The sequence below is a fragment of the Uncinocarpus reesii genome, genomic scaffold (genome assembly GCF_000003515.1).
Source record: "Uncinocarpus reesii 1704 scaffold_2 genomic scaffold, whole genome shotgun sequence".
Lineage (NCBI taxonomy): Eukaryota > Fungi > Ascomycota > Eurotiomycetes > Onygenales > Onygenaceae > Uncinocarpus > Uncinocarpus reesii.
In genome coordinates this window covers 3,977,620-4,002,425 of record NW_003052499.1, presented here as the reverse complement: position 1 = coordinate 4,002,425, position 24,806 = coordinate 3,977,620, and the positions used below count along the sequence as shown (strand labels likewise).

At 48.9% G+C, this 24,806-nt stretch overlaps 10 protein-coding genes across 10 annotated transcripts; 6 read left to right on the top strand and 4 right to left on the bottom strand.

Moving 5' to 3' along the window:
- Nucleotides 1-71: 71 nt before the first annotated feature.
- On the top strand, nt 72-1,001 carry UREG_04309 (uncharacterized protein; the record flags this gene model as incomplete). The annotated part of the gene is made up of 2 exons (XM_002544746.1): nt 72-387; nt 463-1,001. The coding sequence occupies 2 exons, from the start codon at nt 72-74 to the stop codon at nt 999-1,001; spliced, it is 855 nt and encodes a 284-aa protein (XP_002544792.1).
- A 796-nt stretch (nt 1,002-1,797) lies between these two features.
- Nucleotides 1,798-2,830, bottom strand: UREG_04308 (uncharacterized protein; the record flags this gene model as incomplete). The annotated part of the gene is made up of 2 exons (XM_002544745.1): nt 1,798-2,646; nt 2,789-2,830. The coding sequence occupies 2 exons, from the start codon at nt 2,828-2,830 to the stop codon at nt 1,798-1,800; spliced, it is 891 nt and encodes a 296-aa protein (XP_002544791.1).
- Nucleotides 2,831-3,798: 968 nt separating this feature from the next.
- Nucleotides 3,799-5,798, bottom strand: UREG_04307 (uncharacterized protein; the record flags this gene model as incomplete). Its single annotated transcript, XM_002544744.1, has 9 exons — nt 3,799-4,136; nt 4,199-4,388; nt 4,520-4,593; nt 4,645-4,664; nt 4,705-4,871; nt 4,935-5,074; nt 5,138-5,204; nt 5,258-5,397; nt 5,498-5,798. The coding sequence occupies 9 exons, from the start codon at nt 5,796-5,798 to the stop codon at nt 3,799-3,801; spliced, it is 1,437 nt and encodes a 478-aa protein (XP_002544790.1).
- Nucleotides 5,799-8,065: 2,267 nt separating this feature from the next.
- Nucleotides 8,066-9,664, bottom strand: UREG_04306 (homoserine O-acetyltransferase; the record flags this gene model as incomplete). The annotated part of the gene is made up of 3 exons (XM_002544743.1): nt 8,066-9,116; nt 9,151-9,565; nt 9,619-9,664. The coding sequence occupies 3 exons, from the start codon at nt 9,662-9,664 to the stop codon at nt 8,066-8,068; spliced, it is 1,512 nt and encodes a 503-aa protein (XP_002544789.1).
- Nucleotides 9,665-10,278: 614 nt separating this feature from the next.
- Nucleotides 10,279-11,103, top strand: UREG_04305 (uncharacterized protein; the record flags this gene model as incomplete). Its single annotated transcript, XM_002544742.1, has 1 exon — nt 10,279-11,103. One exon carries the CDS (start codon nt 10,279-10,281, stop codon nt 11,101-11,103), a length of 825 nt encoding a protein of 274 aa, XP_002544788.1.
- A 970-nt stretch (nt 11,104-12,073) lies between these two features.
- On the top strand, nt 12,074-14,032 carry UREG_04304 (uncharacterized protein; the record flags this gene model as incomplete). The annotated part of the gene is made up of 1 exon (XM_002544741.1): nt 12,074-14,032. One exon carries the CDS (start codon nt 12,074-12,076, stop codon nt 14,030-14,032), a length of 1,959 nt encoding a protein of 652 aa, XP_002544787.1.
- Nucleotides 14,033-15,221: 1,189 nt separating this feature from the next.
- Nucleotides 15,222-16,672, top strand: UREG_04303 (uncharacterized protein; the record flags this gene model as incomplete). Its single annotated transcript, XM_002544740.1, has 4 exons — nt 15,222-15,626; nt 15,692-15,817; nt 15,877-16,026; nt 16,079-16,672. 4 exons carry the CDS (start codon nt 15,222-15,224, stop codon nt 16,670-16,672), a joined length of 1,275 nt encoding a protein of 424 aa, XP_002544786.1.
- Nucleotides 16,673-17,035: 363 nt separating this feature from the next.
- On the bottom strand, nt 17,036-18,074 carry UREG_04302 (uncharacterized protein; the record flags this gene model as incomplete). Its single annotated transcript, XM_002544739.1, has 3 exons — nt 17,036-17,469; nt 17,527-17,998; nt 18,042-18,074. The coding sequence occupies 3 exons, from the start codon at nt 18,072-18,074 to the stop codon at nt 17,036-17,038; spliced, it is 939 nt and encodes a 312-aa protein (XP_002544785.1).
- A 500-nt stretch (nt 18,075-18,574) lies between these two features.
- Nucleotides 18,575-20,533, top strand: UREG_04301 (uncharacterized protein; the record flags this gene model as incomplete). The annotated part of the gene is made up of 1 exon (XM_002544738.1): nt 18,575-20,533. One exon carries the CDS (start codon nt 18,575-18,577, stop codon nt 20,531-20,533), a length of 1,959 nt encoding a protein of 652 aa, XP_002544784.1.
- A 728-nt stretch (nt 20,534-21,261) lies between these two features.
- Nucleotides 21,262-24,218, top strand: UREG_04300 (uncharacterized protein; the record flags this gene model as incomplete). Its single annotated transcript, XM_002544737.1, has 6 exons — nt 21,262-21,331; nt 21,395-21,777; nt 21,865-21,967; nt 22,037-22,266; nt 22,318-22,493; nt 22,709-24,218. 6 exons carry the CDS (start codon nt 21,262-21,264, stop codon nt 24,216-24,218), a joined length of 2,472 nt encoding a protein of 823 aa, XP_002544783.1.
- Between the last annotated feature and the right edge of the window lie 588 nt (nt 24,219-24,806).

The following is a 24,806-nucleotide window of genomic DNA, read 5'->3' as shown; positions in this document are numbered from 1 at the left end:
CCTGTTTCTAAACGGACACCGGGATATACACACAAAAATACCAGTCAACAAACGAGACGAGAGCAGCATCAATGTCTGCCCTCTCTGGGCCGCCCAGGGTTGCTCCTTATGCCATTGTCTTCGGGCCACACGCCAACTGCACCCTTGAGATCTGCTCCCCCCAGTACTCCGTGTACGGCTACCGCCCCAGCTTAGCTGCCAACACCAGCTTCATCGCACTGTTTGGCCTAGCCGGCTTCATCCACCTTTATCTCGGGTTCCGATGGCGGACTTGGTGGTTTGCTGGTTGCATGCTGGTGGGCTGCGTCAGCGCAATATTGGGCTATGTCGGGCGGGTTATGATGTACTATAACCCGTTCGATTTCGTTGCCTTTATGCTACAAATCAGTAGGTGCAAGCCCAGAAGAGAATTGCATAAGAGGACAACTTGGGTATGTGCTAATTCAGGAGACGTTGATGTAGTCTGCGTAACCACCACGCCCCTTTATTTCTGTGCAGCTATATATGTCACCCTGTCGGCTACCATTATCGAGCTATCCCCTAGCTTGTCGCGTTTCCCACCCAAGTTATTTTACTGGATCTTTGTCCCCTGCGATTTGATCTCTCTGGTCATCCAAGCTGCTGGCGGTGGGCTCAGTACCAAAAGCAAGGGTGAGAGCCAGGTCGGCGTCAATCTGGCCCTGGCAGGGCTCGCATTTCAGGTCCTCACTATCTGCACCTTCTGCGGGTTTTTCTTTGACTACCTCTACCGCTATTTTCGCTCCAACCAGCTTGCCAAGCATTCCCTCAGCCGCCGTATCGAGGTGTTTCTCAGTACCCTCTTTTTAGCAATCGTGCTGATCACTGTGCGTTGTGCATTCCGTGTCGCTGAGCTGCACGAGGGGTATAGCGGTGGACTGGTGAGCGACGAAGCGCTTTTCATCGGTCTCGAAGGAGTGTCAGTATTGCGCTTTCCGTCTTATCAATTCTTCACCTCATATTTCTTAAAAGTGCATCGCTAAAGGTACTATCACGAGATTAGTATGATCCTCACGTCGGTTTATTTGCTGATGATCGGCCACCCGGGCCTCGTGTTTAAAAATGGCCATAAAACTGTCTCCAGAGATAGTCGCTCCAGCGACGGGCCCAACGAGACAATAAAACAGCAGTAATTGAACGAATCAACCTAAAAAACGCAGTGTGCCCGCGGTTTTGATTCTATAATGTGCCACGAAAGCCATAAGTGCACTTTTCCTGGAAAGTTTGGAATTTGAAAGGCAGTTCTGCGACAGAACTGGGAATATTTTCTCAAGCTGTCTTGTTTCCGACTTTTCACTGTCCTAAAAAGTGGTATGACGCTCCTTGATACGTAAATTCTCCAGATATTCCAGATGCCAGAAAAGCCAGCGGCGACTTCCACAGTCCTGGCATTCTCGGTGTAAGATGTTCCTCTATAGAATCTTTGGTTCCCAGGTGTTTACTGTAAAATGCACTGATATTCATATTTGCACAGCACACGAAATCATAATACATCGAGGGTGTGGGCAAAAGGGCACAAAGTGAAAAATTATCTGAAAAGGAAGTTCATGTACTCTTGAGACTCATACATGTTCATTTCGAGGAAAAATTATTACTTAAAAGTTAAGAGGAGAAGTTTGAAAACGAAAGAAAAAAATAAAAAAGAAAAAAAAGAAAGAAAAAAAAAAGCACCACAGAGAGTTGGTAATGAAAGGGTAAACCAGATGCACCTGCCTTTGGCTGGATTGTCAGAATCAGCTTTGAGTGGTAAGAAAGCCAACGAAGGAGGCCAGCAGTTGCTTAGCCTTTTGGGTATCTTTTCCAGGAAAAATGTGCTGAAAACCTCTTTGCAAAACTCTGGTGGCGCTTGTCAGAGCTGTGTGGGTTGTTGGCTTGTTTTGTATCATCTTCAAAAGCAAGCATTGATAAGCGGGATTGCTGAGCGCGTGCTGGGGCTGCATGGGAGGGTCCATTGAAAGGAGAGTCGGAATGATAGCCAAGGTGAGGAAGAGATGAGCTCATGTCTCTGTTGATATCAAACTGGATGGAGGTGTCCATCGCGAACTGTTGTTCAAGAGACTCACGGAAGTTGCCCAGCTGTTCAGGATGTGGTTCCGAGCCAACTGGATCGCTGGTGAGAGTTTCGGTGTCGCTAGATTGCTTGCTCCGGGAGGCTAAGTTGCTTGTGCTTTTGGACTTGGAGAGAGAGTAATTACCCCAGTTCATGTTTCGATCTTTCTTTGTGGCAGCCGATGTGTTTGGCCGGTCATAAGGCTCCTTTTTCCCGGGTTGCACTTGGGAGCTGGCAGTCATCATCACCCCGGAATCGTTCCTTTCTTCCCTAAACGCAGTTGGTTCCTCAGTCAAGGTTGTCAGTCGGTTTGCTTGTGATGCAGGAACGTCATCAGCCGGCGCGCCGCAGTTCTGGCATGTAAGGGGTGCGAGAGGAAAATGGCGTTGGAGTTGACGTGAATCGAAAGAACTTGATAAAGTATTATTCACCGAGCTGGCCCTGGTGCCGAGTTGAGCTGCCACAGTTGACATTCTGCACGAGCAGGGAGCACGAGTTCCGGAGATAGAGCGAAGTGAGGGGATCAATATATGGTCGTTCGCTAGAAGGAGACTCGGGCCTGTCGCGAGCAGCAAGGTCTATAACGGTGAAGCTTCGATTCACGTTATTGAGATCGGCCTCGAGCTGTGGTGGCGCTTTGAACTTTATACCACAACCAGATGTCAGCTTCTCGCGAGATACCAAGGTCCTACTTCTGAGCCACAGCAGAGATGGACTTACAGTAGAACGTCGTCGGCGACGGAAGTTCAACATGCGTTTCATGGTGACGCGCCGAGAGGCATGCACAGCCAAACAACAAGCTTATTTCCAACTTGCGGGGGAGCTTAAACAAGCTTGTTTCTGAACCGCAGATGAAGAAACTATGGCGTGTAGATATTAGATGCGGTTGACCAGCTGTGAAAGGCTGCTGCGGGACAATGAAGTGAAAGCACACAAGCGCAAAGCAAAGGGAATAAATCTGTTCAAGCGAGTGAAGTTAAAGCGGGCTCAATGATGATGTGAAGCTCAGAAATATGAAAAGAAGGTGAGGAAGTTAAGATTCAAGAAATTTTGGCCAGTTATCAACAGAGAGGAACAGGCACGTGAGTGTTCTTAGTTGCCAGTGCCAGGAGCTCTCCCATCCTCACTGCATGTCCTGCATCTCTCCTGGGCTGGCAAGTAGGGAGACTTGCTCGGTGATGATGTGGTTTCTCCAGTCAAATAGGAGCTCAGAGACAGTTCTAGATCACAGGATAAACAGGAGGATTCCATGCAACTCTGGATCTCTTGGGTTCATTTTCCCAATAATTGCTCTGTCAAAGAGAGGAAGAAGAAAACACAAACCCAAAGCACGCTGGAGCATCTGCAGCAAAGCTCCTATCCTCCCTTGCTCGCCTGGATTTGAATCCCCAGATCTGGCTGTTGAAATCGACAAACAAGTGAAGTCGACTGGGATTATGCTTATGTAATACATAGAAAGCTGCTGAAGCGACCGTTAGCGCAGCAGGGTTCACCGCAGAAGGGCTGCAGGGAGGGTTCAATGTGAAACAGATGTTAATCAAAGCTGATTCTAGCTTGTGATGATCCTGCAGGAGCCTGAACACAGCGAGACGGCGGAATGCAAGCACTACTCTATATGAATGCACTGACCAAGGAATATGATATTGCTCAACTCTACGTCAACCAGACTAGTTTGGCTGTACACAATCTACCATTCAAGAAACATAGCCTGTCTTGTCCCTCTAGCATGATCATAGAGAGTATCGGAATCCAGGCGATTTGTCCCCCATATCGGCCAATTGTTGTTCGCTCAAGTCGCCGGTTCCCTCGAGATCCCTCTTCTTGTTGATTCGCTGATAGGAGAAGCGCAAGATCAGCACGGAAATTATCCCCGTGGTCACAAATGCTAGCTGCAAGCCATGTCCCGTGTAGTATTTTGGCGCATCGCCAGGTCGATAGAAATTGGATGCCATAGCACCAGAGAGATTTCCAATGCCGATTTGAATAGCCATGCCCGTTGCCCGTTTGTAGCTGCCGGCCAAGTTGCTGCTGAGCCAGGTGATGTTTCCTGGAAAGGCAGGATAAAGTCCTAGTCCGAGTCAGTTGACTTTTATAGCAATTATCACAGAAAGGACGCTACAAATGGCGTACCGCACACAGCAATGAACACTCCAGCGTACACGACACCAGGAAGGCCCCTTCCAGCGCTTGCAATACAGATGATGAACCCGATTGCCATACAGCTCATGTAGAAAAGGATGAACGGCGAGCGTTGTCCTCTTTTGTCAGCGACCCATGCTGAGCCAATCGCGATGATTGCGGCCGTGCAATAGACGGGGACCTACAGTGCCATGTCAGAAGTAGCACGGAAGGTTAATGGAAAAAGGAGGGCTTGCTGTTAATAATTGTGCCGTAGAGGATTTGTAACCTAGGTCTCTGATAATGGACGGTAGGAAGAGTGAAAGACCATACAGCGGGCAGACGATACCCCAGAACACTAGCATTTATCAACGAGTATTCCAAAAGGTTCCGATTGCGGCCTCTTACTGAAGATAGCAACATAAACTTGCCAGTCCTTGAATGCGTCCCTGACATACTTCCACTGGAAAGCTTCGGCCTGCGCCACCCTCATAGAGCCCGGCTTGCAGCCTTGGTACTTTAACCGGTGGATCACGAATGCCCGTTCTCGTTCAGTAAAGAATGACGCAGTTTCTGGGAAATCGTAGATGGTAAAGAAGGCCATAATAGCGACGAGAACGGTTGCAAGGCCCTCTAGGATGAAAATCCATCGCCATCCCTCGAGCCCACCAACACCATGCATTTTCTACTGGTCAATTAGATTTCCTTTCGTGCCCAAAATAAGCGCCGAAAGTGGGTACGGACGTACTGCAATGGCAAAGGCCAATAGACCAGAAAAGGCACCGGCAATGCTGGCAGCGCTGAAGAACAATGCTTGTCTAAGCTGGCCTTCCTTGGAACAGTACCACATGGTGATGTAGTATGCGCAACCAGGGTATAGCCCAGCTTCTACAAGGGAGTCAGTCTAGGTTATATTGGACCACAGAGGTTCGGAGATGTGATGTCGGGTACCTGCAACTCCCAGGAAAATGCGCGCAATCAGGAGTCCTTTGTAGTTTTTCACAAGCCCCATCAGTGTCTAAAATCAAGGATAAGCTAGCTGCAAATGATCCCGTTGAGAGTCACGCTCACCATCACCGTTCCCCAGGCGATCATGATGGAGGGAAGGTCTTGGCCGCTGGCGTTAGCACCTCTTGAACATAGATGTAAGGGGCTGATGCGGCCATACAGATTGATGGCCTCAGTCTCTTCAATAGGATATTGGAAGGAATCTCAAAAGATGCATAGGTAAAGAAGAAGACAGTCACTATAGTGAGAAAATCATTAGTGTCCATCAGGCCAGAGTCTCATTATACGAAGATTTAAACGTACAACACCAATTGTACTGTGAGCCACGGAGGTTTAAGTCCTTCTCAAGCCCTTCAATTCTTGCATTTCCAATATTTCCTCGATCCAGGAAGGAAAGAAGATAAAGCAATGCAAGCATGGGGATCAAGCGAAGATCCATCTTCCGCAATACCTTTTTTTCATCAACATCGCTGAAGTCCTCTTCAGATGATATATCGGCCTGGTCATCGACAGAGCTCTCATTGCCTTCAGGCTTGGTGGCAAGCATGCTATCAGCTGCACCTTGTAGCTTCTGCGACTCGGGAGGCTTGTTATCCAATGCCATGCTGGTTATCAGTGTTGAACGCAAAGCCGTAAAGGTCAGGGAACCATCCGGAAAAAGAGATGAAGTGTATCCTTTTGCGGGGTAGACGATGATTTTTTTGAGAGAGAGGGATTGAGCTTTGTGAAGGTTTTGTTTGTGTTATAAACATGGCAGCAGTCCAGAGTGATCGACCATGTCTAGAGTGACACACTGCTCGAGTCTCCCTCATATGCGACCAGGGTACCCTTCTCATGCCAGAGTAAGAGCAAATCCCCAATAGTTAAACATCTGCTTGGTCCTTGCATGGCGTGCAGATATCACACCGTGCCCTGTTGCGACAATCATCTCACAAGAGAATGATCTTCAAGCCCAATGGATTTTTCCTGCCAATTAGCAGAGCATTAAATCCGGCCTGATAACCACACCGGATCTGCGATGCGGCTGAGATGAGCATGCCGCTGCAGACGGCCGGTTGATAGATTTCCATCGCGGCAAAAGAAAAGAACCAGAGAGAGTCCAGGGAAACGTGGGATAATTGTCAAATCGGCTGTCCTCAACACCCAGGCGGAGCAGGGCTGTTAAATGAGCCGATGTCCAGGCCAGTAAAACGAGGCGTCACGTAGCAGCAATGGATTCTGGACGTGGGCATCGGACACACGCGATGGCTGTCCTACTTCGTTACGTCCTCGCACAGGGATGATGGCGATCTTTGGCCGCCACGTTGGACTTGCTCCCCGTCGGATCCCCAAGAAGCGGTGACAAGATCAATCTTTTGAACACCGTGAGTTATATGATCTTGTTCAGAATATCATGATGCCATATCCAGGGGAAAGGTGTCCTCAGTTTGTCCTGCCATGGGAGCGTGTCAGGTAGCAACCAGCTAGTTACATGAAGCCAACGATTCGGAAACGGCGTTGCTGGAAAGCAAAGAGAAAACAGTCGTCGAAATTTGGAGAGTCAATGTCGCAAAACACTGGCCATCGGCCATCATCTTGAGATCTTCTGTTGAATTAAGCACAAATTTAGAGTTGAGGCCGTCGCAAGCCTAAACAGTCAGCCAATTGATCGTGTTTGATGCACGGCTTCGGAAGGCCGACTTCATAGAGTCGCATCGGCGGATCGATTGAAAATTATGTATGCATTCTGTATGTCGCCATGCCGCGGGATTATCTTGTCCATATCCAATCTCACAGGGTGATACACTATCGGTGGGCGGGGAAATTCTTTTCAAGCCACAAACGCCGTCCTTTTTGGACTCTCAAGTCAGAATGCCGCCCGTACTGTATATTCAGGAGATATATGATACTCTGCGCTGCTATCATGATGGGCTGATATTCCTTCATTTCTAGCTTTCAAATCCCAATGAAAAAAACCCACTGAATCCATTGACTCATTTCTCTTCCAGTTGCCGTTTCATTTGCTCCTCATTTCCCCCCTTCCCATTTGCGGTGCTTTTTCTACGTTTTGACTAACCTGCGTTCTCCTGGAACTGCTGGGAACGCATGCCCATCTTCACCGTCCTACGAGGTATCAGCGGCGTATCATTCATTATTTGGGTTGAAGGGTTGAACCATGGGCTGTCAAGAAGCTCAGTGATCCGAGACCCAGGGGAGTTTCCCGTTCAAAGCGCATCGTTTGTCGAAGTACCATATCCGGAGCCCATCAACCCAGAGTTTGTGACTGGGGGACCATGGAAGTAATACAAATCGTGGGCTGGGTCAGTTGGGCGGTATATCTTCGCATACTCGACTGCTTAGAGGTTTTGGGAGATAGTTTACGGGCAGACTAGACTGAGATGAAATCGAGGAAAACATGGATCCTTTCTATTCAAGACTCCATAAAAAAGCGAGCTTTGATTATAGGAGACACAGCTCCTGCGTGCCTGCTCACTTGGATGTATGTATGTACAGTTTGCCGACGGCATCAAGGTTGTTTGACTTTTTGAAGGTCACAATGAACTGACTGGCGAGCCCCCTTTCGCAGAAACGGGTCAATTCATACAGGAACAAAAATATTGCCAGCTCATGGGCGGTAGGAAAGTAACAAGAAATCTACGTGCAGTTGGATGCACGATCGAAACGCCGTCGCTCATAACATTCAAGGACAAAGGTAAAAACACATCTGTGGATATCAAATCAGAGCAGTTGGATGCTCATTTCCGTGCTCAAATCAGAAACTCAAGGAAAGTAACAAAAAGGCGATGCCATCAAAATGGGCGAAATTCTGGGCCACATAAGGCGGCACGTCGTCCTGCGGGAGATGCCGGATTTAACCTCGCTGCGTAAAGTTTACCAAGCAGTGATGTCTTCGACTTCAGCCTCTCCAAAAGTGCTGGTTTTTGTAATTTGGGCCACATGGTCTTCGCTGGAACCGGCTTCGCCATCAACAAACATGATCTCTGGCAAAACCTCTCTAAAGAATTCAAGGATATGATGATTGACCTGCTCAAACTGCAACAGGAATGCGTCGTGGCCTTCCGGGCTATCGATCGTTCTCAAGCGCGCATCTGGAATGCCCTCGGCTATTTCTTGTTGTTCGGCAAACGTAAACAGACCATCGCTCTCGATACCAATAACGAGGCTCGGCTGCTGGATTTGCGCAAGCGCATCTTTCACCGGTGTGGGGGACGCTGGATCGACGCGGTGACGCGAAACATCGTGTGTGTCTAGTTTTCGAGTAATTGCAATGTAGCAGTTACTATCAAAGCGTTTCACAAACTTCTGGCCTTGGTATCGTAGGTAGGACTGTGCAGAAAAATATGTTGTCGGGCGTTTGGAAGGGTCCAATGCAGGCGACGGTGGCGCGTTGAATAGTGTGGTTCCGCTGAACTGCGGGTCCGTGAATTTGATCTCTGATTGAGGGATCGGGGAGTGAATCTCATTTGGAGTTTGAACTTGCGGCGTTCGTGTGGACTTGTGCCCATCATTATGCACAGCCCAATGATCGTTTGGAGGAGTTGGAAGGCGGGCAGTACCATTGATATTTTGACGTCTTGAAGGGTCGGGAACATTTCTGCCAAACCGCGCCTCAAAAGAATTGCGACTTCGGTACGTTAACAAAGCAGCCATCCTCGCTGCGCCCAGTCCAGTTGCTGGTGGGTCATCAAACGAATAATATCCGTCTTCATACTTGGGGTCGCTGTAGATGCTCTGTCTTTGGGCTTCACCCCAGCTTATTCCCCAAGCAGAATGGCGGCTAGATGTAGCGATAGGCACAATGCATCGAACATAGTCTTTCCCGAAAAATGCGTATTCCAACGTCAACATGCCACCCATCGAACCTCCAACAACGGCTGCGATTTGCCGAACCCCTAGATCATCCAAAATGATTTTATGGATACTACAACGACATGTTAGCCGCGCTGCGGACGTACTATGTTGATATCAGAACAGCATACTTTACATCATCTCGTATCGTTGTCAACGGAAACTCTGGCCCATATTGACCTTTGCTTTGGTCGCCATCCTTACAGGTCACAGCGCTGGCGCTGCCATAAGGACTCCCCAGGCTGTTAAGGCAGACCACAAAGAATTTTGTGGTATCAAATGCTTGCCCCGACTTGCCGAGTAAGGGACCCCACCAATCACTGACGTCTGCGCTGCCACTCAAGGCATGACATACGACCAAAGTGTTGTCTCCCGAAGGGTTCAGTTTACCCCTCGTTGTGTAGGCGACTGGCACATTGTACAGTGTGACCCCAGATTCGAGCGTGAACTTCGGAACAATGGCGATATGTTGATCAGAAATGAGTTTCGAAAAGGGATTCTCAGGTTGCGACACGACTCTCTCTACGGGATTTAGTAGCCGTCCTACAAAGCAAGGCGGGGAGGGCAATACTGACGGAGCCTTGGTTTTGGCTGAGGGACACTCACTGCGTCACTTCCCATTGTGTGGTGCGCAACGGTGCAATCCGAGAAAATTTCAAGGGGAAATGTGCGTCTTGTCTTGATCAGGGTAGTGATGATGAGAATTTATGGCCTGAAGAAAAGTGCAGGGAAGAGGAGGGAAACCAGGCCAGGTCAAGTTCACCCAAGGGCTGAGAAAGTGACTCTCAGCTGAAAAACACATAAACCAATGAGAAGCCTGCTTTGCAGCTGGCTTGGCAATGTCACCACTTTTGGCCAATCAGATAAGAATTTTAAACGTTGGTGGGGATGCTAGCCTCTTCTGGCGTAGTGTACAAATGATGCTGAAAGTGCAAACATGCCAAACACATGAATGAGAGAAGGCAGAACTCTGAACAAAGGCAGTAATTAAAGCAACTTCCTCAACTCTCACATATCTGGACCCAAGGCAATTTTGGGAACTACAGTGTACTCAAACATTATTAATTAATGGTGGCAATCAAGCTCGAATGATGTGATCTGTACTACATTGCAGTTTACTTGCTCAGCAAAGCTAGAAATGAAATGCGAACAAGAGCACATATACAAACCACATCACCCTTAGCTACCTGGAGACCAGTATTGTTAAGTCGAACTGAATACATTCCTCTGTCAAAATGGCGCCCAAAAATGTTGGCGTATTACTGTGGCAGCTACAATCTGGGTTGGGAAGCCGCCCTAGGGACAGTGAGGCTGAAGCTGCCTTGGACTGCTTGCCGCCGGAAACACTAGTCTGCAAATATGAAAGCCCTTCTCAGATGGAAGCTGCAGCCCGCTCTGTTGATGATGGCGGGTACTGTGTATTCCTTGATGTCCCTGAAAGAATTGTATTCAATGAGCGCAGACAAATGGGAATAAAGAGGACCGAGTACTTTGACAAGCCTGCTATTTCTATTGCCAAAATGGTAACGCGTCCCCATGAAGTCGTCACGGATTGGCTTATACACGAGATTCAAGAAAAAATGAGAGATATGGGGATGAGATACCTCACATATCTTTCGAATGTTGGTCGTGCAAAAATCCAGCACAAGGAGCCAGACTGTGCTCTACTGCCGCGAAATCTCCCTTCTGGAAGAACCAACGAATGGCCAACTCTGGTTGTGGAGATTGGGAAGTCAGAGAGTGAAGTTGCTCTTGACAGGGATGCTAGGAATTGGATTTGGAAGTCTGGTGGTGATGTTAAGGTGGCCATCACTGCCGAGGTCTCTCGAAGCAAACTCACTGTTCGGAGATATGGGCGCTCTGGAACAAGAGGAGTAGGTGTGCTTCAGACAATCACAGTGAATAAAAGCGGCCAGAGCCCAATTCGCGTAACCGGCGACCGCCTGCGAATCCCCTTTGAGGATCTCTTCCTTCGAACCCCAGCGAGAAACCAGGGCGATTTTATATTCACCGAGACTGAGCTGCAGGATTGGGCCGAGTTTGTTTGGGAACACTTCTAGATCTCTTGATTCAAGGGGGCATACAGTATTGGGATTTGTATGCCAGCCGCGGTAGGGTGGCGACCTGGCAACCACCAACGAGAATCGACACTTCCGCACAGCACTGGTGATTAGTGGGCGTGTTGAAACATGCGGGAGCAAAGATCGATTCAGAATACCAAATGACCTGATCACCCTCGATTTCGGAAACATTCCCGTTGCTCTCTGGTAGCTGATTCATCCGGATTATGAGGGATCTTGGCCGCGCCGATCAGTCTTTTTGAGGCCGAAAACATGGAGTGCGATTCTTAAAGGGAGATGGGACAGGGCCAGAGATACGACAAATGGCCATGCACTCCATGATCCTTGAGCAACAGCGTCTTCCACTACTTATCAAGTCGCCAGGACAGAGTCACGGTCCTTGCTTTTCTGAATGATATTCTGTTAGCAGGTTGACAATGGAAGTTGCGGCAACGACCTTGTTTCTTCACCACAGCCGACCTTCATGGCCACTTTCGTCGCCTCCAATCTGCTTTGACATTTGTGACAGATGGCTGTTTGGGCCTGATATATCCAGAGTACCTCTGCTTCTTGCCTCAGTAACTCAGATGAAGCATACGTATCATTGAAAGAGAACGATGGTCCACTAAGGTAAAGAGTAGTTATAGTCTTATAGAAGAATCAAGCATCCAGACTATTTTATGCCTTTGTTGCCCTGAAGGTTTGGATGTGTGGTTTGTCATGCTCACTAGTCCTATCTGGGCTTAGTGCATCATGCACGAAACTTGTTAGCTTCAACAACTTTGAAGCTCTTTCCATCACAAAGTGAGATCCCGGGGTTTTGAACGTGATTCATTCATCAAATGTCGATTTGCCTGCTGCTCTTTACGGGTACCTGACTCGGATGATAATTCGTTCTCCACATCTCATATAGTGCCCGCACTTCCCTTCGAATTTGGTCCATTGCGCTTTGCGCGCAACATCAACCATCATGGCCGACTACAGTGGTTGGAAAGTAGCCGAGTTGAAAGCAGAATTGAAACGACGTGGCATTCCCCAGACTGGGCTCCGGTTGAAACAGCAAATCATTGACCGATTATTGCAACACGACTCATCTGAGCAAAATGGAGCACCTGCTGAAAAAGTGGCGCCTGAAGAGGTTCCCCTTGAAGAAGCTGAAACATCAGCGCCTACCTCTCCTAAGGAAGCTGCTAAACCAGAAGAGTCGATCCCAGAACAAATTCAGCCAGTGAATGACCTTACATCAGGAGCGGCTGACCAACCACCTGCACACAAAGCATTCAAGCCGTCTGAAGCGCCGCCTCAAGATGTGACGATGCCAGACGCCGCGCCCTTGACCGATCAGCCGAACCCCGATGAACCAGTTGATAGCGGATCGGCGACAGGAGGGCCGGCGACGGTAAAGGTCTCGGACGGGGAACCAAATATTGAAGAAAAGCAAGCAGAATTGCGGGAGGATAAAAACGAAGCTGAAGCTGTTCAGCCATCTCAGGCCGCATCTACCCCCCCCTTAGCCGAAAAGGAAGTCGCCAAGGAAGAGATAGATGATTCGAAGAAGCGGAAACGTCGCAGCCAAAGTCCACCTCCCTCCCCGAGAAGCGTCGCACTGAAGAGAGCCAGAGCGGAGGACGGTCAGCCGCGCGTTGTCCTCCAGGAAGATTTGTCGTCAATAAATAATGAAAGGGGGATAGAAGAATCTGCTACTGCTCCTTCAGTAGCACCGCAGCCAATGGAAATCGACGTTTCGAAAAGCCAGGCGGAATTTCCGGCGAGAGACGAAAAGGAGGTTGCTCAAGCGGAAGCCGCGCAGTTGGGCCAAAAGGTAGAACAGGAACCCCAAAAGCCTATAGCATCAAAAATTCCAGACGAAGAAATTGAAGATCGTGAGCAAGGCAAGGGGGAAGAGGAAAGACCAGCATCCCCTTCACCACAGCAGGAGGAAGTGCGGAACCATACAGAAGACCAAATTGAAGATGTACCCTCGACGAGGAAGCCGGCTGGCGATGCTCGTTTCAAGGACTTGTTCTCTTCCGCCAACAACGTTTCGGGTCGGCGGGAATCTCCTCCACCAGCAGAGGACGAGGAGCGGGTTGTCGCCCCAGCTCTACACCCTGCCACCACCTCTCTGTACATACGCGACTTTATGCGCCCCCTCCAAGTCGCGAATCTCAAAAAACATTTGGCTTCCTTGGCAGCTCCTCCTAATTCTACTCCTGATCCAGACGCCATTCTTGATTTCTTTTTAGATGCGATCAGAACTCATTGCTTTGTTACATTTACGAGTGTTGCAGCCGCTTCGCGGGTTCGTACAGCATTGCACGATACTATTTGGCCTGAAGAGCGAAGTCGCAAGCCATTGTGGGCCGATTTCGTCCCAGAAGAAAAGGTAAAAGAATGGGCTGACCTAGAACGAGCTCGTGAGGGAGGGCGCGACGGTCCTCGCTGGGAAGTGGTATACGAAGAAAGAGAAGACGGAATTGAAGCTGTCTTGCAGGAGGCGGTGGCGAGTTCCACGCGTAATAACCGCAACCAGTCATTCAACCTTGGAAGGGAGCCACCTACAGGACCACGGGCTGAACGAGGATTTGGTCGAGGTGGACCTCAGGCAGGTCCATCAGCCCTCATCCCTGACAGTGGCTTCAAAGCACTTGATGACCGATTTCAATCTACGTCGGCAAAGCCAAAGCTATACTTTCTTCCTGTTCCCAAGGAGATCTCAGAGAAGCGGTTGGATAAATTTGATGACCTTGCGGCCCGAGGTCCTACTCGCCGGCCTGGTGGTGATGAGATGCGTCGGTATACCTTTGAGGATGAAGATTACTTTGTCGACCAAGGCCCAGAATATGGCGCGCGTCGAGGCCGTGGGCCAAGAGGCCGAGGAGGCGGTGCGTTTACCGAATGGGGAGGCAGTTGGCGCGGCGGAAGATGAAATGTTGAATCCATTCATCTCTGCCATATTTCGCTACGCCCCATGACTTCCAATGGAAGCCTAGCTTTCTCATGCAATATAGATTTCTTTTACCGCTTACTGAAGATGCAACTAATGCCCATACTCTTCAGTCTCGATATCAACTGGTTCGTTTGTTTTGATTCGGCGAAGGGGTGGTCCATCAAGGCTTTCGAAGCATCCGAAACACAATTCAAACGGTTGACTATGTCGATTGGTTCCTTTGTGGATATTTTGGTCAGGAACGGTACTTCCTCTCTGCTTTAGAAAGGCGGTGGTTTTTTGCTTTGCGTTTTCTTTCTCTGATGCAGCAATTACAGCATATCCAGATTTTGATTATCGGCTTTACAGATCTGGTGCTGGTTCCATCTTCTCACATTTGAGAGCTGCAACATACTTTGCTTCTTGCTGGGCAAATGTGGACTCAATATAACTTGAGATAGTGCTAGCGCAGGCTGAAAATATCTAGCAATCCCGAACTTCCCTGCGGCTCATTACCATCTACTCCGTACACGTAGCTGGATATCAGGCCTCTTCATAACCTGGCAGTTAATGCCAAGCTGACAAGTCTTGGTCGTGCAAGTCTTAGCAGCAAAGCTTAGGCTTTGCTTGGTTTCCAGGAACCAATGTTTATATTTCGAGGCGGGCTCTCGCTGTTGGAGGGCTATGAAGTAATTAGAATACTAAACAAAGATTGTAAAGCGTAGTGAAGCGCCGGTTTGAGTAGTGCATAGTTACGGGAGATATTACTTTCCATCTGGAAGGGTGATTGTCAGGTCGTTCCAGCCGCTGATGACAAGGATCGCCCAAATATTGAGACCGATTTTGATACCTCTACTCCGTACTTTGACCAACTACCCTCAACGACAACTTTGAATGGTTCAATCCCGAATATTAGCCTGCTACGGACTCTTCTCATTGCTGGGCAAATAGTGGGTTTGATGTAACTCACGCATCAATGGGATGGCCAGTGTGCAATGAGACGCTTTCTGAAGAGCGGAGTACTACTTTGCCTAAGTCTCCATCGCTCAACTTACTGTTGCTAATGGCTCTATAGTCTCTGAGGATCCTCTCTGGGATGGTGGCATCACATTCCATCGTCTGGGTATTATAATATCCGCGGTGTTCTCCCTCATCGCCGCACTTGTATCCTTCTATCTCGTCTTCCAACATGGAACGCATTACCTTCGTCCCCAGGAGCAAAAGCAGTCCGTTTATCTCCATTTCCAAACAAGACTTTCAATACGAGCTAGCTAACACATCGCAACTGGCCTCCAGCATCATCCGAATACTGTTCATGGTCCCTATCTACGCCGTGGTATCCTTCCTATCCTTCTACCATTACCGACACACCGTATACTTTCAAGTGCTCCGAGACTGCTATGAAGCTTTTGCGATCTCCGCATTTTTCTCCCTTATGTGTCACTACATCGCCGATGACCTACACAAACAAAAGGCATATTTCAGGGGGATTGTTCCAAAACCATGGTTCTGGCCTTTGGACTGGTTCCAGAAATGTTGCGGTGGGGAGAGGGGAATATGGAGGGTTCCACGGAGCGGTTTGACTTGGTTCAATGTACGGTGGCTAAGCACTCGCGGAAAAGTGCCGATTTTGTGCAAGCTGACGCGATTTTGTGCTAGATTATTTGGACGGGAGTCTTCCAATATTGCTTTATACGAGTGGCTATGACTATCGTTGCGGTGGTGACGCAGAAATTCAAGCTCTACTGCCAGGAATCATTAAGCCCTGCTTTTGCACACATCTGGGTTTGTTGGCGCTTGCATTACCCATCCATCTAGAAATCAATACTAATGCTCGCTCCAAGGTCATGGTCATCGAAGTTGTCTGCGTCACGATTGCTATGTACTGCCTTATCCAATTCTACATTCAATTGAAAGAAGATCTTTCGCCACATTCGCCCTTCTTAAAGATCCTTGCTATCAAACTGGTTATTTTCCTCTCGTTCTGGCAAGAGGTAGGGTTTCTATGCCCCGTTTTTAGAACGTACGCTCAATATTTCTGTCCAGATTACCATATCCTTCCTCACGTCATCAGGATGGATCAAACCTTCGAATAAAATGCAATTGCCAGATATCAAGATCGGCATTCCCTCCACCTTGATTTGCTTCGAAATGGCCATCTTCGCCATCCTCCACCTCTGGGCCTTCCCCTGGAAGCCCTATAGCCTCAACAATCCAAAACACCTTAGTTCTCCCGAAGATAGCGTATACGCAACGCCCGTGACGGCTTACCAAGGCGGATTCCTTGGTCTGAAAGCCCTGGGCGACGCATTCAACCCATGGGACCTTGTCAAAGCCATCGGCAGAAGTGCACGATGGCTCTTCGTAGGAAGAAAGGAGCGGCAATTTGATCCAAGCTACCAAGGCCAACCGGGAAGCTCGTTTACGGTTAAATCTCCTACAACAAGTGCGCAGGAGCAGGGTACAGCGTACATCGGGGCACATTCGGCGAATGATATCATGATGGAGCCCAGCCCTCGACGATTTGACTCCTATGGTGGGGAGAGGGATGAGTTGCTCGCAAATGCTCAGGCCGATCCGGTTACGGACTATCCTCTAGATACGGTGAAGCCTGCTGAGTCGGGACAGAAACGTTCCTAAAAACTTGACTGCTGCATCGTCATGGATAGACGAGTTGAAAATATGTGTCGTTTTCAGTTTTTGTGCATTTCCATGGGGCCTTGACTTTTAGCCGCAGAGCAACAAAACGCTTTTCAGATGATACCCTTGAGCTTTTTGTATTATGATTTTATAATATTCTCCTTACAGGCTCCGCTGTGTAGCCGGAGATAGAAGAAGGCGATATGATACCAAAGCAGCATTTCTTTAAACTTTAAATCTATACCTAGCTAAGGCGTAAAACTTCGTAAAACTCCGGCCTTTTTCAGTGGCCCTCCCGCCTAAAGAACCATATTACTCCAATTGACCTAGCAAAACAAAAACATGGACATGAACCCGCTCGAATTAACCCCACAGAGCACTTCCTTCCTTTCCTCTCTCCCGCATAAATCCGTGTTGTGGAGACTGCGAATCCAGGGGATGCTGTACCTCCCTAGCAGCACTCTGCCTTATACTGTTTGCAATAGCAACTTTCTTGCCAAGCTCGCGCATTCCCCGGACACTCTTCCCCATTGAGCCTAGCAAAGCCACAAGCAAAACATCGTTGGCCTGAGCTAGGGACTCGACAGAGAAAGAATTTGAAGATCGTGGGTTTAGAAGGGCCAAGTGAGTAATGAGCGAGTAAATGCTGCGGAGGAGGGAGTTGGACAAGTGAGGCGTCGAAGGAGGGCCGTTGTCGGAAGTTGAGGATAGGGTTGATTCGAGATATGATTTGATCAGATGGAGGCGGGATTCGAGTGTTTTAACGGCGTCGAGACGCATTGTGAGGTTTGCAATTACTGCGCGGCGTAGTTAGTAGGATAATCAAGTTGTCCCCACATTAGAGATCCACATACAGTCTTCATCCTCCCGCGAGAGAGTACCTACTCCAAGCGATCCCTGCTTCTGTGACTTTGCCAGTCTTCCCGTTAAGCTCGTTTCGCCCTTTGCATCGATTGCAGTAGCATTGCCGCCGCCGCTAGCTACGAAATCAACACTGATCATTTCCGCCTCTCCGGTTTCGATCGAATATGGGAGCTCTCTGAAACGGAGCGTTAGCTGGTGAGCTTGGCCATCGATATCCATTGATTTATCTCCATCTTCTGGACCGTCCTCTTCATGAACAGATTCGTATATCGTGAGCGGCAATTTACCGATGGTCGACGACGTATTCTGTAGCTCCGAGGCATGGAATGCTAGAATTAACGCGGCCTCGTTGTAATGTTCCAGAATCTGTCGGTGAAGGGGTAGTTGAGCTGGCGTTGGGCCGCTTGGAGGCGTTATTGTAAACCATCCCACTAAGTCTAGAGCAGGGGATTTATGGACGTCCTTGACTAGTTATCCAGTATTATCACTATTAGCTCTGGCATACCTTTCGGTGCATGGGGGCGCTGAGAACACACATTGATGAAGCCGCTCGGAAAACCAAGCCTGGTGCAAGAATATATCTCCATTCGGTTCTGCCACAGTATTGCATTCAAAAACATGCTCTAAGCTGATGGATCGACCCTTCTGTTGGCCGAGAAGAGCTCCCACGATTGGGCCTCGCTGTTGCCTGAGCGCATGCCGGGTGATGTGATCTGAGATGTTGAGGAGGACTAACGGATGGAGATAGACGTGAAGGCCCGAGTCTGAAGACTTCTGGGAGAGAAGCGGATTGGATATTTCCTCCATTTTGATTGCGCTTCTCACAGCCAGTATGCAACGGCAAGCAACGAGCAGAGCCGGGAAGCTCTGATGACAGGAGGACGGGTGGTGTTTGTCTTGTTTGTTCGTGGGGCAGCTCAACTCGATTCCCAGCTCTTCCCGCCTCGTTCGTCATCCAACAATCCACCGTCTTCTCATCCTTCACCCTGAGCCAATTCCATCTTTCTTTGGACAGCTCATTCGAGCTCCCCAGTGAAAATGGGTACCCCTATGACGTACGACCATTTCAGGGATCATGTTGATCAGATAACCTCCGACCCCTCTACAGGCCTGGATCTCCGTTTGATAGAAAAGCTTCAATCGGAGCTGTTCGCTTGCACTGATCCAGCAGTGTCGTCGGCACTCCTGGTCCAAATATCTGCGCTTTTCCCTATCCTTCAAGAAGATCCTACACCGCTAACCAATCTGGCCACGAAAGCAGCGACTTATCTTAACTTCTCGCAAATACTGTCCATCCAACCTCCCGTCAACATCGTCGCTGGTATCAAGGCGCCTTCCCCTCCGATCAATCTACTTGCTTTATCACTCCTTCGCAAAGCTGGCGAATCGCCCAGTGATGCGGCAGTTGTTGCTGGTGACCCGGCCTTAGTGGTGTCTCTGGTAGAGATCTGGCTCACAAGCACCACAACTGCTGTGGCAGAAGCGGCATTTGATGTTTTATGGTCTCTCCTGGAGGTTGACCACCCAGGTAAACCTCAAATAAATGGCGATGCAGAGAAGGATAACTCTCGCGGACAGGGTTTGGTTTGGAGAAGAGTTTTTGGCGACAAGAACGTGTACAAGCTTCTTTTTTCAACTTGCAACCTTGACAATGCTGGACAACCGGGCCAACCAAGCAAACGGGAAAAATCGGTCGCTCAGGGAAGGCTGATGGATTTTGTCGCTAGGGTCGGCTCTTTGGACTGGCAGGCAATTATAACCTCCCATTTTCCGGATATTGAACTTGGTTTTAAAAGCAATAACTTGCTAGAATTCGCAACCTGCCATATGGTGGATACCGAAGATGTTTTATTACACATGACTCTCATTCATTTCCTCAGTGACCTCCTGAAAATTGGCGCTCCTGGTATCCGACAACGCGGCAACGCCGTGGGAGGGTCGCCAATATTCTCTTCCCCGTCTCTGGAATTCCTCCTCTCCTCTGGGTTACATCGTAGAATCGTGGACTACTACGTGGAACCCTCAGCATTGGATCCTGCCGAAGCTGCATATCTCTCTGGGCCAATAATGGCATACATCTCCCAGTATGCAGAGCTCTATCCGAACCATCTGCTACAGAACCCACAAAGCTTCTTGGATAAGCTCCTCGCACGCATTTATCAATCTTTCGATATGCCGTCTGCACAATGGGCCCATGGTGCAATCCCCAGTGGCGATCTCAACATCCTAGCATCAGTTCCACGAGTTATGCTGTTAGAGGCCGGAAAACGGTCATTAAACCCGTTGCTTTCCATTCCTTCAAAACCACTAAACAAAGACACATTGCACGCGCTAGGAAGAATATTCCACGGACCCGTACACGGTAATGATGCTTCACGCGACGAACAGTCAAACACTCTAGAACAAAACGCAACTAGTCTTAGGGCGGAAGCGGCTGCTGCAAGGACGCTCTACTTTCAATACCTCAACGAGCATCCAGGCCTTTGGAATAATGTCGTGGCTGCTGCGGAGATAGTAGCCATGACCGATACGGCTCTAGCTGCGATTTCGTTCATAAAAGCCGTTTCCAGTGCGAATTGGGCGGTTATCAAACCAGGCTTAGAGCCCGAAAGCCCCACTAGTTCCCGGTTTGCCGTCCCAACCGAAGACGAGGTTGAGCTACTTGGGCCTGCAACACAGGGAAATCTGCCATCGCATGGAGCTTGGGCTCTGCTTGTCCCTCCGGCGTTGACGGTTGTGCTACCGTATCTGTTCAAAGATCCGCAAACATACGCAAATTTCGTTGCTGGAGGAAGAGGAGATAGCGAAAGCGCTGTGTGGAGAATCGCTACTGCGAAATACGACGCCCTTGTTGCACTCGAATCGTCTCTCGAAGTGATAGGTGGAGACACAGGTGGTGTTGATGATGTTTTACGCACCATGAAACGGCGTGTTGCGCAGGGTCCATGGGGCAATACCAGCCAAGTTGGGAGCCGAGTTGACGCGTTGGAGCTATAGTGAGGGCGCAAAGCAAATGGGACAACAGCGGATTCAGTACTAGTTAAGGCTAGATTATTTTATTTGTTTGTAAAGCTAAATGAGCATGCAACAAAATACATTTTATATGACACAAGTTCCCAGTCCGGCTTAGTCAGCCATCCGGAAAGGCAGGCCAAAATCTCCTCGTATGAATGTACTCGATAAGGCAATTGACTCTTCAGGAGAAGAGTGGCACGAAGCTTTTCAGGGACAATCCGCAAAATCAGTTTTGTTCTTTTTTATTAAAGTCATTGATAATGATTAATTCTTTTGAATCTCAATTTAGCCCCTCCCACGCGAACGCCATATAGTCAGATAACTCGCCGCATTTCTTTATCCACCAACACTACCAGCCATGTCTCGCCGTGGTGGTGGGGGAGCTCGAGGCAGGAGATTACCGGGAGCGGAATTCTCATGGCAATCCGAACCTGGTGCAGAAGCCGACACGGCGCCCACGCCATTATTCCCTGTAAGCTAGCCTCCGTCCCCACTAAGCTCCGATGTCCTGGCTGACTCTTTGAGTTGACTAGAAATATAAAGTCCCCCGCGCAAAACCACTCACACCATTGGAACTTACGCAAGTGGAATACTATCGGGAGCTACGAGAGGCTATCCATGACGGGCCGTTTTACGTAGTGCTTAGCGGTCCGCCATCCTACGGGAAGGGAGGCCAGCCCCAACGGTCACAGTTTGACCCGTTCCAGGGCATGGCTACATATGGACAGCGATACCTGAAAAAAGCAAGGACGCTACCGAAACTTAGTGCAATCCCATTTGGTGAGTGTTTTGCCTATTCTCCGCTAGGGATGAGGAAATTCTAACGAGATGCGGTTCTCATAGAAATGAATTTTTTCCCAAAAGAATTGTGGTCCACGGTTGATCCGAAATACGTCGGTTTGCCGGGGGCGAACGGTTTCGGAGCCCTTTCACGGGCTGGTCAAAAACGAGGCTTTGAAGACGACGAGGAAGACGAAGTTGTGGACGCCGCGCGTAAGCGGCGGACCGTTGATGAAGGGGAAGATGAAGGATCGGATGTCGATAGACGGAGAGACACAGATGACGAGGGTGGACTGGAGGAGGAGGGAGAAGGGGAGGAAGAGATTGTGGACGACGATTTTGAGGACGATGAGGAAGATATGGGCGGGGATTATAATGCCGAGCAGTATTTTGATGCCGGCGATGAAGGAGATGACTATGGTGACGGCGATGGCGGTGATGGCGATGTATTCTGATGACTTTTGATACCCTTATCACAGCTCTAGCGGCAGCCGTGATATGTATTTTATGACTCCTAAGACCGCATGATTCAGGGAGGTGTTTTACTTTTCACACTTAAACTTCCGTACCTTCTCTACCATTTCGCATTGGATGTCAGGAATAATACTGTCGAGAGATGGATCACAAGTTTGCGCTGTTTGTCTTCCAAAGTTGTCTCGGCAAATGATGATGTCATCGCCCGACATCGGGGCTAGTTAATTACAGTTTACACTGGTTTTATGAGCACAAACACGATCGTCTTCGCTGGAAAACCAAAGGGCCCTCGGGGTCAGAGTGCTGAAATGGCCTACAGCGAAAATGGCAATCCGAGGACTGCGTTGGTTATTTACGCCTCTGAAACGGGCAACTCTCAAGAAATAGCGGAGGAGCTTGGCCGCTTGACCGAGCGACTTCACTTCCATACCTATATATCAGAGCTAGATGCGGTCAAAGCAGTAAGCTAGCAAACCCCACAGTTAAAGAATTACATACTTATATTAGATTAGGGGTCCTTGAACGAACATTCCTTTGTCATCTTCGCCATTTCGACTACCGGACAAGGTGACCTCCCTGCGAATGGACGGACGTTTTGGCGATCTCTGCTCTTGAAAAGGCTTTCATCGACCTACTTGCATCACGTCAATTTCGCGATATTTGGGCTTGGAGATAGCTCTTATCCAAAGTACGCTGCTGGAATGAATAATGGGACGGGAGTGCGATATCTGACGAAAGGGGTAGATTCAATTGGGCGGCAAGGAAGCTACATAAGCGGCTCCTTCAATTAGGGGCTAATGAGTTATTCCCAAGCGGCGAGGCCGATGAGCAACACCCTGAAGGGTAGGCTACCATTGACCGCGATATTACTCCATTATATCGATTAACAGCTCTTCTCTTCAGGACCGACGGCACTTTCGTTCCTTGGGCGCAAAACTTGAGGAAATTTCTGTTGGATAAATTTCCTTTGGAGCCTGGCCAGCACCCAATACCAGATGATGTTGGACTACTACCGAAATGGGTTCTCACCACTTGGAGCCCAAGTATAGGCGAGCCAGGACAAACAGTTAATGGAGATGGAACTCAGCTTGAAACAGACAGCGAGAATAGGAAGGGAGCGCCCGGAAGATACCCTGCTTTACAGTCTCAAGATCATGATACACGGCCAATTCCTAACTCCATCTCGGCGACTCTAGTTGATAATATCCGTGCCACTCCAAAAAGCCACTGGCAGGATGTTCGACATCTTATCCTGACGGTCCCTGAATGCCTAAAGTACGTCCCAGGGGACGTTCTTCATATAACACCAAAAAACTTTTCAGACGATGTAGATGCGCTCATATCTCTGATGGGATGGGAAACCGACGCCGATGTTCCGTTATGCTTTGCCCCCAGGGACCCGTCGTCGCCGTCATCTATGCCCCCACCCACACCGTTTCTGCAGGATAACCCCGGATTTACACTGCGTGAATTACTGACTAACTATTTAGATATCATGGCGATTCCCCGTCGATCCTTCTTTTCCCAAGTAGCCCACTTTACCACCGATGCAATGCATAAAGAACGACTCCTAGAATTTACTAACCCAGAATATATTGATGAATATTATGATTACGCCACACGGTCTAGACGGAGTATCTTAGAAGTTTTATATGAATTCGACACCATCAAAATACCTTGGCAGAATGCTTGTACAGTTTTCCCCATTTTGCGTGGGCGTCAGTTCAGCATCGCCAGCGGTGGAAAATTGAAGAGGACAGCTGACGGAGAAACAAGGTTCGACCTGTTAGTGGCCATCGTCAAATATCAAACTGTCATAAAGAAGATTCGTGAGGGTATATGCACAAGATATCTTGCCATACTCCAACCAGGGAGCACTTTGAAAGTTCAACTCCATCGAGGCGGCCTTAATCCTTCCGCAAAGCAGCTCCTGGAGCCTTCTGTGCTGATAGGGCCAGGGACGGGGGTCGCGCCTATCCGATCTCTCCTGTGGGAAAAAGCGGCTTTGGCGGAGGCATATCGCCACAAGTACGGCTCAAATTCTCCGCTGCCAATTGGACCTATCATTCTACTATACGGTGGCCGCAACAGAGGCGCAGACTTTTTCTTCGAGAAGGATTGGGAGGAGCTCAAGGAGACGCTTGATCTTACCGTTCTCTCGGCCTTTTCCAGGGATCAAAGGCAAAAGCACTATGTTCAGGACGTGATCCGGCAGAAGAAAGACCAATTCTTCAACGTGCTGCACGATTTGCAAGGAACGGTCTTTATTTGCGGGTCGTCTGGACGGATGCCCCAGGCGGTGAGGGAGGCATTGATCGAAACGTTTGAGAAGCCTGGGTCTAATCGTCAGGAGGCAGAAAAGTACCTGATGGACATGGAAAAGGTGGGACGATATAGACAGGAGACCTGGTGATTTGGTTATATTGTGCTATTCAAACGGATAGATCAAGTGTTTAGATTTATAAACCAGCCCTTGATTCTCTGTTTGTATTGTCATTTCAAGTTCTTGCAGCTGTTTCTTCGTGATAGTCCGACATCAAGTCCCTTGGCCCGATTTTCGGCTTTTCGGAAACCTTCGGCTCTTGAGGCACGTGTGGCTAGAATCGGACAACCGCCGACAGGGCTTGGCAATGGGCTTTCGTTGTTCCATTCCGGTCATAGCTTGACGGCGGATTCCCGCTCTGAAGAATCGCTGAGGGTTGGATAAAAGACACGAAAAGCTCATTTGGAAACGCAAAGATCTGTTGTTAATAGTGGGGGATCGAAGTACACATTGTTATAATGGCCAATGCTCTACGGATATTAGTACCCGTAAAGCGGGTGATCGATTTTGCGGTGGGTTCAATCTCTTCCGGCTTCCCTGCCTCGACGGTATCTTGAAAGATAGTCGGAGTTGTTGTGCCAATTGCCCTGCTCCCCCGTTTTGGGGGGTCAGAGTATCTCTAACTACTCCGGGGGACTATATGTGGCTTTTGCTTTTAAGCCATGGGACTAATGTGTT